This window comes from Nycticebus coucang, chromosome 15 (genome assembly GCF_027406575.1).
Source record: "Nycticebus coucang isolate mNycCou1 chromosome 15, mNycCou1.pri, whole genome shotgun sequence".
Lineage (NCBI taxonomy): Eukaryota > Metazoa > Chordata > Mammalia > Primates > Lorisidae > Nycticebus > Nycticebus coucang.
The window spans coordinates 64247950-64260857 of NC_069794.1; the positions used below are offsets into that span (position 1 = coordinate 64247950).

A 12908-nucleotide genomic window follows, 5' to 3' on the forward strand; every position below is an offset into this window, starting at 1 on the left:
GTCCCACTTCAGCAGCTGGAGATGATGATTCCTCTGTTTCCCGGCCCCCTTGCTCCGACGAGGACATGGAACCTAGGCTTAGATGGCCTGTCACATTTTCTTCTCCAGACATACTGGCGTTTGTGGTTTGCTACGCATGCTAAGGGGATGGGCTCTGGGTTTGACCTGGGACGTCTTGGGCATGAATGTGTCTTTTCCATTTAATGGCTGGATGGTCTTAGGTAAGCCCCTTAGTCACTCTAACCTTAGTTTATCCTGCTTCACTCGGTCGTAAAGATTCCACTACATCAGAGAGTGATTGTGAAAGTATCTGTCTCACAGCAGCTACTCCTGAGGAGTTGCGTCAGGGCACGAATAGGCATTGGGAGATGGGAACGCTCTGTTGAGAGGGGACCTCAGGCTGTGAGCTGGCCCAGTGTGAAAAAACTCGATGATTGATTAGGTGTGTTCCCCATGGGTATTGATTGCTGTCATTTCTACATTAGTCGGATCTGGTAACCTGAAAGATATTCTGTATTGTGGTTTTGAGTTTTTGAATTAGGTAGCTTGACAGCCTAGGCCCTTGACCCAAGCTTTCCATGATTAGATCTAAAAACTGGCAAATCTTAACAGCTGGATACCAAATGCTTTTAGTCTCCTGGCATAGGGCTTATTTCATTCCTAAATTTTGCATTAATATTGACTTCCTGGAGCTCCCTGCCCCGCTCCCCCAAATCCAGGCTAGCTCCCCACCATGTGGTCCTACGGCATCACCTTCCTTCCACTGACCTTTCTGTATGATGATTTCCTACTTTCTTGCCTCTTCTCTTCCCTACCCCCAACTGAGGGATAAGCCACTGAGATCCTAGGCTATGTCTGTCAAGTTCGGTATTTCATCCCCATCAGCTAGGATTGCACCAGCCAGGAGGCACTCAGGTGAGTGAACGAGCTGTTCTACCTCCTTTATAGAACACTCGGAGTGTGAGAGGCAGTGAGATGTGGACAGGACAGTCAGGCTGGAAAGTGATAGAGCAGAGCTTACCATCACGTTTCTTCATGAGCCACAAGAGTGCTTCCTTGTACTTTTCATAATTTTTCTTCAGCCTAAAGGAACATGAATCATCTTTAAAAGCCAAGATTCAAGCTTGGCGCCTGTAGCACAGTGGGTACGGTGCCAGCCACATACACCGAGCCTGGCCAGTTGGAACCCAGCCCTGGCCAGCCAACCAACAATGACAACTGCAACAAAAAATAGCTGGACATTGTGGTGGGTCCCACCCAGCTACACGGGAGGCTGAGACAAGAGAATTGCTTAAGCCCAAGAGTTTGGGGTTGCTGTGAGCTGTGAGCTGTGATGCCATGGCACTCTACTATGAGGGTGACATAGTGAGACTCCGTCTCCATAAAATAAATAAATAAATAAATAAATAAATAAATAAATAAATAAATAAAGCCAAGACTCATTTCAGACCTACATGTGCCAGAACCTGCTGGGTCTTTGACACAGGTAGAAAGTCGAGCCAATGGCTCTGCCTTTGACCCAGATTTCTTTCCTTCCAGGCAATGCTCAGATGTAAAGTTTACCACATGGCATTGAGTCCTGCTTTCTAACTGACCTTCAAGCTAAGCACATGGCTGACCCCCAAACCCTTCCAGATGACTTCAACAATGGTCATCTTGAGGGCTTAACCACCACAAAGGTGGTTCTGGGAGTCAGCATAAGAAACTAGGTTTTGGGTGGCGCCTGTGGCTCAGTGAGTAGGGCACGGCCCCATACACTGAGAGTGGCGGGTTCAAATCCGGCCCCGATCAAACTGCAACAAAAAATAGCTGGGTGCTGTTGCGGGTGCCTGTAGTCCCAGCTACTCAGGAGGCTGAGGCAAGAGAATCGCCTAAACCCAAGAGCTGGAGGTTGCTGTGAGCTGTGATGCCAGAGCACTCAACTGAGGGCAACAAGGTGAAACTCTGTCTCAAAAAAAAGAAACCAGGTTTCCTATGTGTTGTCCACGTCCCGGTGGGGGTTATATCTGGAAATAGCTTGGAAAAGTAGCACTGTTTATGAACTGGACAGAGCCACTTGAAACCCCTTTGCATATAGTAGAACATATTCAAATAGCCTCTCTCAAAATGACTTATCATGAAAGTCACCCAAGGCCCAGCCTTTCAAAATAATCAAGCCCTTTCTTCCCTCTCATGTCAGTATTCAAAGTGAGTTATCCTGACATCATGGCATGGACTGTTTTACTTCCAAATAACGGTGGTCTCCAGGGCAGGGCAGCTTTGTTTTCTGGTTTTCGGATCCAAGCCTCTTTGAAAGGGAAAGTGCCAGAAAGAGTGAGCTTCCCAGGCTTAATTGGATCAGAGAAGGAAGCCTTTGACATGACAGGATTTAAGTTCTTAGATTAGATTCCTTGAAGCGAACATAATAATTTAACCTTTTGTAATCCAGGAAATGGACATCCTTTGCTGGGAAGAGCTGCACTATTTCAGCTAGCAAAGAGCAATGGCCCCGTCCAGCAAAGGATGACTATTTCCTGGGGCCATGACCCCCAGTGCAGTGAGGCTCAAGGCTCTTCCTCCTTCAGAGAGCACGGAAGAGCAAGAGCCAGTCTAATATGAAGGTAGGGAATTTACTGGGCAAAGGCTCAGAATCTTGACATCTCATTGACCCTCGCAAAGGCCCAAGGGTCTGAGGCTTGCCCCTTACACTCTGTACATGTTCATGGGCCCTCCAACACTTTTCTTGCTGGATCTCCAAGCTTTGCCATGCCTGCCTCGAACCTGTCCTGTGCTTCCCATGTTTGCTATTTCCTTGCTCTTGAGTTTTGATCTTGGTCTGGCAGCTGGACTCCTCTGCCCACCTGGATCTCGTGCTCACCCTGTGCCTGTTCCTTGATTTGGGGGCAATGCCTGGCCCTGCCTTTGCTCCTCCCAGGGTGGCCCAATTCACACTTTTCCTGCTCCCACCTCTGTCTTACATGAACCCCCTGATCAACGGCTTGATCTCTCCGGTCACTCACAGAGTTGCCAGTTTCCTTCTGTTTCCACTCTCCACGAGGTTAGCCAGGGGAATGTCAACGTCTCCTTCTACTTCGTTGAGAGCAGTCATTTCTTTGACTATTGTCTTAAAAATTGACTGATAGGAGCTGGTGAGAAACTGCAAAGGGACCAAAGGAAAAAAGGAAATATAAAAAAAAGGGAGTCAATCATTCATTCTTTAATCATTTTTCTGATTCCCAAAGTTACCAGGTGACATTTCTATTCAAAAAATGCAGTGTTGGGGAACAGTAGAGCGGTTAGCAAGCATTTCCATTATCATCATATCCTATTCTTGCTACTTAGTTCCTTCAAGCATTTTTTTTTTTTTAAACATCAGTACGCCAAGAAATCTTTGGAGAACATAAATTATCTTCTTTTTCCAAATGGCTACGGGACATAGAGGCTCTTCCTCGCTTTAAGAGCGTCTGAGGCTTGAGCTCCCAGTGGTGGTCTGTGTACTCAGTGTGAAGGACGAGTCTTCAGGAAGGCAGTGTGGCTCCCAGTGCACAGTTCCACGTTTGAAGATGCTTCCACAGCCATGACGTTACAAGTTGCCTTTTGTTTTGTAAATTTGGTCATTCTTTCCTGATTCTGTGCTGCGTACCAAGAGAGACCCATAGGTGGGCCTCACAGAGTTTCCTTTTTTAGATCCCTTTTGATAGAAGGTAAAGACCGGCTTTCTACAGAGGAAAGCCAGGCATCAGTCACGTGGCCTATTCCTGCTCACCTACAAGGTTAGGTTTTTATTATTGTTGTTCAATGTGTGACAATGGCTAGAATACTACCAACTACTTAGCCTCCCAGTATGTACAAGATCAGCATATGCAGAGTGGCAGGAAACCTGGGACAGACGCATGGGTATGGCCTGTGGCTGGCTGGTGTTTCTAGGCTGGGGTAAAGCTGGGGTGCTTTATGTCTGGCTTGCCTAATTGCAGCCTTGGCACCCCTCTGCTCCCCATTACTCAAATCGTTGTTTCAGGGCAGGTGGCGGTTGAGGGCCTGGCTGCTCATATCCCTGCCTCTAAATCCCTCATGGATGATAAGCCATCTTTTGGGGTGGAGTCACTTTCTATTAAATATTTGGCTAGGCCAGTGATCTGTCACCGTCCCATTTGCATTTCAAGTTCTGTTCACAAAAAAAAAAAAAAAAAAAAGCAGGGTCTATTGTGATCTTTTAGAGAATTTCCCCAACTGGGTGGGTAGAGTTGAGGTTTTAATCCCATGTAAACTGTGTCATCCCTCTCTAGTAAGCCAGCACAGGTGATGTCCTAGAGGATTCATCCCAACTGCTGGCCCAGCCTTAGGGTAGAACTATCCTCACCATCTTGTAGGTGTGTCTTGTGCCTCAGTAATGAGGCCTCCCATGCCCAGGAACCTCTCCTGGTAAGTCTCTGGTTCTTGCATAGCAGGTTTGTGATGTGTCAGTGTCATGGAAATGAAAATGAGCATGTGATAGTGAACTAAAAACAGCAAAAAGAATAACCACAGTATAGGCTGATAACCCCCACCCCAAATCAGAGCTCCCTCTCCCTAGTTATACCCCAGTGGTTTCTTTTCTTTCTTTTTTTTTTTAAATTGAGACAGAGTCTCACTTTGTCACTCTCAGTAGAGTGGTGTGGCGTCATAGTTCACAGCAACCTCAAATTCTTGGGCTCAAGCAATTCTCTTGTCTCAGCTTCCTGAGTAGCTGGGACTACAGGTACCTGCCACGATGACCCACTATTTTTAAAGACAGATTCTAGCTCTGGCTCAGGCTGACCCTGATTCCTGAGCTAAACAATCCATCTTCCTCAGCTACCCAGAGTGCTAAGATTACAGGCATGAGCCACTGTGCCCGGCACCCCAGTGGCTGCTGCTTCTTTTTTTTTTTTATTGTTGGGAAATAATGAGGGTATAGAGAACCAGGTTACACTGCTTGTCCCTCTTATAATTGTGTCCCACCCCCAAGAGGTGTGTCATACACCATGACTCCCCATGCTCCTCCCTCCTTCCCTCTCTCTGCTCCTCCATTATCCCCCCCCCACACCATTTATTAGCGTCAATTGTCCTCATATCAGAATTGAGTACATTGGATTCTTGCTTCTCCATTCTTGTGATGCTTTACTAAGAAGAATGTGTTTCAACTCCATCCAGATTAACACAAAAGATGTAAAGTCTCCATCTCTTTTAGTGGCTGAATAGTATCCCATGGTTTACATATACCACGGCTTGTTAAGCCATTCTTGGATTGGTGGACATTTAGCTTGTTTCCACAATTTGGCAATTGTAAATTGAGCTGCAATAAACAGTCTAGTGCAAATGTCTTTATTATAAAATGATTTTTTTTCTTCTGAGTAGATGCTCAGTAATGGTATTGCAGGACCAAATGGGAGGTCTAGTTTGAGTTCTTTGAAGGATTCTCGATACTTCCTTCCAAAAAGGTTGTATTAGTTTGCAGTCCCACCGGCAGTGAAAAAGTGTTCCCTCCTCTCCACATCCACGCCAGCATCTGCAGCTTTGAGACTTTGTGATGTGGGCCATTCTCACTGAACCCACATTTTTCTCCACTCACTAAAATTGATTCAAGATGGATAAAAGATCTAAATCTAAGGCATAAGACAATAAAAATCCTTGAAGTAAGTGCGGAAAAAACACTTGAAGGTATTAGCCTGGAGAAAGACTTTGTGAAGAAGACTCCAGTGGCAATCGTAACAACAACAAAAATAAACAAATGGGACTTAATTAAACTGAATAGCTTCTGAACAGCTAAGGAGACAACAACCAAAGCAAAGAGACAACCATCAGAATGGGAAAAGATACTTGCATATTACCAACTGGACAAAAGCTAGGGCATTTCTGTCTGATATCTGTAGATAACTAGGATCTACAGAGAACTCAAATTAAGCAAGATAAAAAGAGCCAGCAATCCCTTATATCAATGGGCAAGTGAGATGAATAGAACCTTCTCTAAAGAACATAGAAGAATGGCTAACAAACATGTGAAAAAATGATCATTGTCTCTAATTATCAGAGAAATGCAAATCAAAACCCCCTAAGATATCACCTACTCCTTGGTGGTTTCCGATATTCCCTCAGAAGGGACCTCAGAAGTTCACACAAGCAAGTCTTGCAGCTGAGGTTTCCTTGCGGCGTTCACACCCCCCTCCTGCTGTGGTGCTGGCCTGCTCATCTGCCTCTGCCACCTACCATGCTCCCCGGAGGAGGCCCGGTTCCCCAGCCGTGTCACTGCCAACCATGACAATGTAGCATCTGTGCCACAGGCGGTGCCTCACTGTCCTCAACGGCCACTCCTTAGGGCATAGAGGGGTACAGACAATGGGACAGAACCCCCAACACTGTGTCATACCCTGGGCCTCGGAGCAGCACTCCTTGTGTCCAGAGTCTCACAGTATTCACTGTGACTACTCCCAGCTGCTGGTTCTCACACCCTAACTGCAGGGGTTCTAGTCCCATCTACGGCATTTAGATAAGAAACAAGACACAATTTCATCCCCTTTCATTCCTGGATTTACTCCCAAAACCTTTTCCTCACTAAGTGCAAACCAAAACCTCCAGGGTTTTATGTAAAACCAGCTAACACTGGCATGATCTTATGTTGGTTGGGGGAAAAGGATACTGTTTACATGCAGTAGTCAGACAGAAATGCCCTAGGAACCCCTCCTGTCCCAAGGATCTGACTACATGCTAAGAATTTATGGTTACATGCCTATTATGGTTTGAATTATGTCCCCTCCCCATTATTCATACTTTTTTTGTTTGTTTTTGTTTTTAGAGACAGACTCTCACTATGTTGCTCTTGGTAGAGTGCTGTGGCATCACAGCTCACAACAACCTCAAACTCTTGGGCTTAAGTGATTCTCTTGCCTCAGCCTCCCAGGTAGCTGGGACTATAGGTACCTGCCACAATGCCCAGCTGTTTTTTTTTTTGTTGCAATTGTCATTGTTGTTTAGCTGGCCTGGGCTGGGTTTGAACCCGGCAGCCTGGGTGTATGTGGCCGGCACTGTAACCACTGTGCTAAGGGTGCTGAGCCCCATTATTCATATGTTAAAGTTCTCATTCCTAGTACCTCAGATTGTGACTGTGTTTGGAGATAATCCAGTTGAAATGAGGCCATTTGGGTGGGCACCAATCCAATATGACTGGAGTTCTTATTAAAAGGGGACATTTGGACACAAAGACATGCGCTGAGGGAAGACGATGACAATGAGATCTTGTTATTTTCACCTTATCAGGTGGGCCAGAATTATGATCCCTGGTGGGTAAGGATGTGATGCAGGAGGCATTCTCAGGGTATCTCGGTGGGAATGGGAAAATGGCACACCCTATTTGGGGAGAAATTTATTGATGCCTTTCGAATTAAAGATGCAGATACCATCGAACCCAGCATTCAACTGTTGGGAATTTATTTTTTACATACACTAGCATTTGTATGTGATAACATATGCACAAGTAATTGCTATACAGGGTGGACATAAAGTTCGTGTGCAATTTAAAATAAATAATTATTTATATATATATATACAAACACATACACACATATACACACACACATCAAAATACAAAAACAAAACTGGGATCAACGTAAACATCCCCAGATAAGGTACTGGTTAGATTATGGTACAGGATATAAGGGAATACCAAAGATTTCCAAAATATCTTATTAAGGGAAAAAGCAAGCTATAGAACAGGATGTACATTATGATTCCGTTTGTGGGTATGCATATGTTTTTAAAGATGGGTATATATGAGCATAAAATGAGCATTAAAATGTCCAGAAAGATACATAAAAATCAGTATGCAGTAGTTCTTTCTGGGAAGTAAGGCAGTAGAGAATTGAAACATTGATTTTATAGCCTTCACTACTATTTCAATATTTAAAGTTCATGTACATATGGTAGCTTCACAATTCAAAATCTAGTTAGAACCAAAATTCCTAAACAAAACAATTTTAAAAACCTGATTGTGTCATACCCCTAATTAAAATCCTTTAGTGGCACAGCCCTGGATAGGGCAAGGAGCCTGTGAAGAGAGCATCCCGACCCACGCCCTGTCCTAGTGAATGTCCCCAGATGTGCCAGTCCTCTCTGGACCTCTCCTACTGAATGTCCCAGATGTGCCAGTCCTCTCTGGACCTCTCCTACTGATGCCCCCAGACGTGCCAGTCCTCTCTGGACCTCTCCTACTGAATGACCCCGGATGTGCCAGTCCTCTCTGGACCTCTCCTACTGAATGTCCCAGATGTGCCAGTCCTCTCTGGACCTCTCCTACTGAATGTCCCAAATGTGCCAGTCCTCTCTGGACCTCTCCTACTGAATGCCCCCAGATGTGCCAGTCCTCTCTGGAGCTTTCCTACTGAATGCCCCCGGATGTGCCAGTCCTCTCTGGACCTCTCCTACTGAATGTCCCCAGAAGTGCCAGTCCTCTCTGGACCTCTCCTACTGAATGCCCCGGATGTGCCAGTCCTCTCTGGACCTCTCCTACTGAATGCCCCTGGATGTGCCAGTCCTCTCTGGACCTCTCCTACTGAATGCCCCCGGATGTGCCAGTCCTCTCTGGACCTCTCCTACTGAATGCCCCCGGATGTGCCAGTCCTCTCTGGACCTCTCCTACTGAATGTCCCAGATGTGCCAGTCCTCTCTGGACCTCTCCTACTGAATGTCCCAGATGTGCCAGTCCTCTCTGGACCTCTCCTACTGAATGTCCCAGATGTGCCAGTCCTCTCTGGACCTCTCCTCTGAATGCCCCCGGATGTGCCAGTCCTCTCTGGACCTCTCCTACTGAATGTCCCAGATGTGCCAGTCCTCTCTGGACCTCTCCTACTGAATGTCCCAGATGTGCCAGTCCTCTCTGGACCTCTCCTACTGAATGTCCCAGATGTGCCAGTCCTCTCTGGACCTCTCCTACTGAATGCCCCCAGGTGTGCCAGTCCTCTCTGGACCTCTCCTACTGAATGTCCCCAGATGTGCCAGTCCTCTCTGGACCTCTCCTACTGAATGTCCCCAGAAGTGCCAGTCCTCTCTGGACCTCTCCTACTGAATGCCCCCAGATGTGCCTTTCCTTTCTGGACCTCTCAGAGCTACTCCGAGGGTGTGTCTCCTGTGAACACAGTATCACCGATATACCAAAACCTCAGTGAACAGAAGCCTCAAAACTTTCTGAATAATTTGTGTCTAATGGAAACAATTTCTTTAGGTTTCAACTCTAGTTGAAAATCTTTCTAAAATGGCTGAGTTCACTATCTTTATTCTCTCTTCAATATTGTATTTCAGTATTCTGAAAGTAAATCTTCTTCATACAGTGGTGTATAGAAGCAAGCGTTAGAAAGTAAGGAATTTAGGATTAAATATGAATAGAGACCAGAAAATTTCTCAATGAAAAACATTAAAAAACTAAATATCTACTTTTTTTCTTCTTCTTTCACAAGCTTACAAAAACATATTTGCTTAATTTGGTGTTCCAAGGACACAAGACTTTACTCTTATGATTGTAGTTAGTACCTATAATTCTGAGAGAGAATCTTGGTAATAGAGGATAAATAATAATGTTTCCACTTAAGTCAACATGAGTTGTAATCCTTAGAGATAAGTTGACATAAGAAATTAGACCCCTAAGGCTGCCTCAGTAGGCAAAACATTCATCTGGCCTGTTCATAAAATCATAACAACAAAATTTTTTTTTTTCTTCAGGCTCTACTTGTAATTCTGGTTTTCTTGTTCTTTCTATTGTATCTATAGTTAACGTCCTCAGTGTTATCCATGAGGGCTGAAATCAACTTTTTCCAAACCCTTCATAACAAAATTTTTGTTTTAAAGACAATACAACATCCGATGGACATAAGACTTACTAAACTATTACGACTTCCCGTCACGTCTCTGGTTATTGGGTACAGCTGAAGAGAGGGTGCCTGTCCAATTGACAGGGCTCGTTCTGTGACCCTCTGAAGGGTGGTTCGAGTCAAAGAACTACAAAGTTGGGGAAGATGCACAATTATCTGTTGTGGAGTTTGCCTGGAGCACAGAAAGTATAATCCAAAGTTTTCTGTTTTGCCAGGTTGTTGCATATGTAGAGAGAGCAGGCTTTCCTTGAACTTCTTTTAGTCTGTGCTTGTTGGGGTTTCTGGGTTGCTGTATTCTCTACCACCCAGTCTGAAATATATGAGGCAAAAAGAGAATCCAGGGAACTTATTGTCGTGCTGGTGCTTGAGTCTCACAGCCCTGAGTGGCCTGCATTCCTCTCTCCAGATTTCATAGCCTTCTTATGTTTGTTTTATGTGTGATGTCTAGGATTTTAAGCTATATTTCATGGGAAGGATAGGAAAAATTACATCGATTACCTCTTTCCTGAATCTAAGTTTATTTTTACACAAGATTTCTGCAAAGAAAGATTTGCCTTGATACTTGGATAATATTATGGGTTTTATTTTTCACTTTGCCACCTTCAAAAGCAATCTTGGGGGTATTTGTTCATTTTACAAGCAGGGAGCTACAGAAGTAGGGGCTTGGAACACCACGTTTGCTTTTCTTCTAGTCCTTTTTGATTTAATGCGTCCCACTTACAATCATATCTGTTTCTGTGAGGAGTTTACTCAGGTTGTGCAAACCACAGATTGAAGCTATGACTCTCAGAGTTCAGGGGGCAGTTCCTGGCCAGTCTCAGAACAGCTTTCTCTAATGTCTCTAAAGGTCTCTCTTCAACTTACATTTTGCTCAAAGTCTTCAACTTCCAGCCTTTCCATGTGTTCCTCTGATACAGTCTCCCAGAAGTTCGCATTTGAAACAAACTCCATGACTTTGAATTTTGGATGGCACATCAAAAGGAAGGCATTTGGAAAGGAAAACAAAAAGAAAAAAATTTGATAATAAAATAAAATTCAGTTAATTAATTATTATCTAATTTGAGAGGATTATGTATGTGCCTAAAAATAGGTATATATACTTGTCAGTTTTTCCCTTACACACTCATTTATCTCAAGCATTTTGAAGGTGTGAAGTATATCATATCTTCTCTTAGGTACAGGGGTACAGGAATGAATGTAATATTCTTTAGTCTTAAGGATTTTGTGGGCTTGTGGAGAAAAAAGACAGGAAAAAATAGCATGACGTGCTATAAGGAACATATGATATAATGTAAAAATCTAATAAAAAAAGGCACAGACAAAATGTGGTGGGAGATGAGGGGGTTATAAGCAACCCTGAAAAAGAGGGACACAGTTACAGAAGAGAGAGGTAGGTCTTAAAGGAGAGTAGAAATTCACTTTGAAAAGAAAGTATGGGAGGTATTCCAGGCACGTCCTGACTACAGCCGATAGTCAGCTTCCGACCTAACTTGGATATCAATGGTTAGAGGATTATATTTATGTGTAAGATTGTGTTTCTAAGAATAAAATGATCTCTAGCTGGTTTACACAGGAAAGAACTTATTACCGGTCATTAAATGGCTTGTAGAATCATTAGAAGTGCTGAAGAAATAGACCCCTTTGAGTTTTTAGAAATGTGTTCAAAGGCACATTGCAAAACTGGCCACCAAGGGAGCTTCTGACTTTCAATGACCAGTAATCCGCTGGCTCCAGAACCACACCCTACACAATGAAGAACTGCACAGCCATAGTGATAAAAATCTGATGTGTCTACTGGCTCCAGAACTTGCTGTGATTTCCACTAGCAAAAGACGTGCTCTATTCCTGGTCAGCTGATGCCCAAGATAAATTACTAGGCCCTGAAATTTCTACTAACACTGATGTAAAAAACAAAACAAAACAAAAACAAAAATGAAGTACATCGTCAACTATACTTACCAGCAATGTACATCTGGTTTTTCTAATCCTAGGCCACCCGGGGGACCCTACACACAAGAGAGTCTGAGAAATGTGAATTGCAGTTCTCTGGACTCTGGAACACTGGAAATACAATTTATGGCTTTTACCCTTGCCCTTCGAAAAGTGCATGCATCATCAATAAGACTTCAAATAAAGTTCACCAAATTAGCTAAAATTCAGCCTGGGGGTACTAATACGATTAGGAATACAAGGGTCCGTTTTGATGGCTGGCTTAAGAAAGAGAGCGTGTGTTCCTGCTTGCTGGTGAGGGTCAGTCTGACACAGCAGTATTTGATTGGGTCTTACTTGAAGCCAGGGGAGGAGCAAGCAGAGAGGTGGGGAAGAGCACTCCTGGCGGAGGTGCAAAGGCCCTGAGGTGAGTGTGGGAGGGCCGCATTTGATAAACCATAAGGGGATCAGGCCTAGAGGGTAGGAGCATGAAGAACACAGCTGCAGGGCAGATGAGAGGGGAGCCAGCTCCAGGGAAGGACCTTGCAGGCTGTGGAAAGGACTTTAGATTTTATTCTAAGGCATAATTATTCTGAGCATAACTTTCTCTTAGAATTTTTTTTTTTTAGAGACAGTCTTACTTTGTCACCTCGGCAGAGTGCTGTGGCATCACAGCTCACAGCAACCTCCAGCTCCTGGGTTTAGGCGATTTTCTTGCCTTAGCCTCTCAAGTACCTGGGACCACAGGCACCCACCACAATGCCCAGCTATTTTTTGTTGCAGTTTGGCTGGGGTGGGGTTTGAACCTGCCACCCTGGTATATGGGGTTGGCGCTCTACTCACTGAGCCGCAGGCGCCGCCCACTCTTGGAAATTTTAAGAAATACCTCTGCCTTCTACCAGGTTTGTCAAAAATTGCCAATTTCTAGAAGGCCAGCCACAGCCTCATGGCTCTCCGGGCCAGGAGAGGGCTTCCTGCTTCCAGTGAGAAGGAGTGCAAATTGAATTGTGGAACTGATAATTATAACTTGGGCCTGTCTTCACTACTGCTGGGAAGGTGGCTCCAGAGGGAAGAGCTGGGAGGAAGCAGCTTCCCACAATAATTGGGCCCCCAGGGAAATTTCAG

General features: G+C 44.5%; 1 protein-coding gene across 1 annotated transcript in view; it reads right to left on the reverse strand.

The window, feature by feature from the left end:
* The window catches only part of ERICH6B (glutamate rich 6B), a 50510-nt gene that overhangs the window by 18028 nt on the left and 19574 nt on the right, over positions 1–12908 (reverse strand). Inside the window, exons 6-8 of the mRNA XM_053563320.1 lie at positions 10719–10807; positions 3000–3136; positions 1022–1083 (exon numbers count right to left, since the gene is read on the reverse strand). Of these exons, the coding sequence (XP_053419295.1) occupies positions 1022–1083; positions 3000–3136; positions 10719–10807 (288 nt within the window). The remainder of the gene's footprint in view (positions 1–1021; positions 1084–2999; positions 3137–10718; positions 10808–12908) is intronic.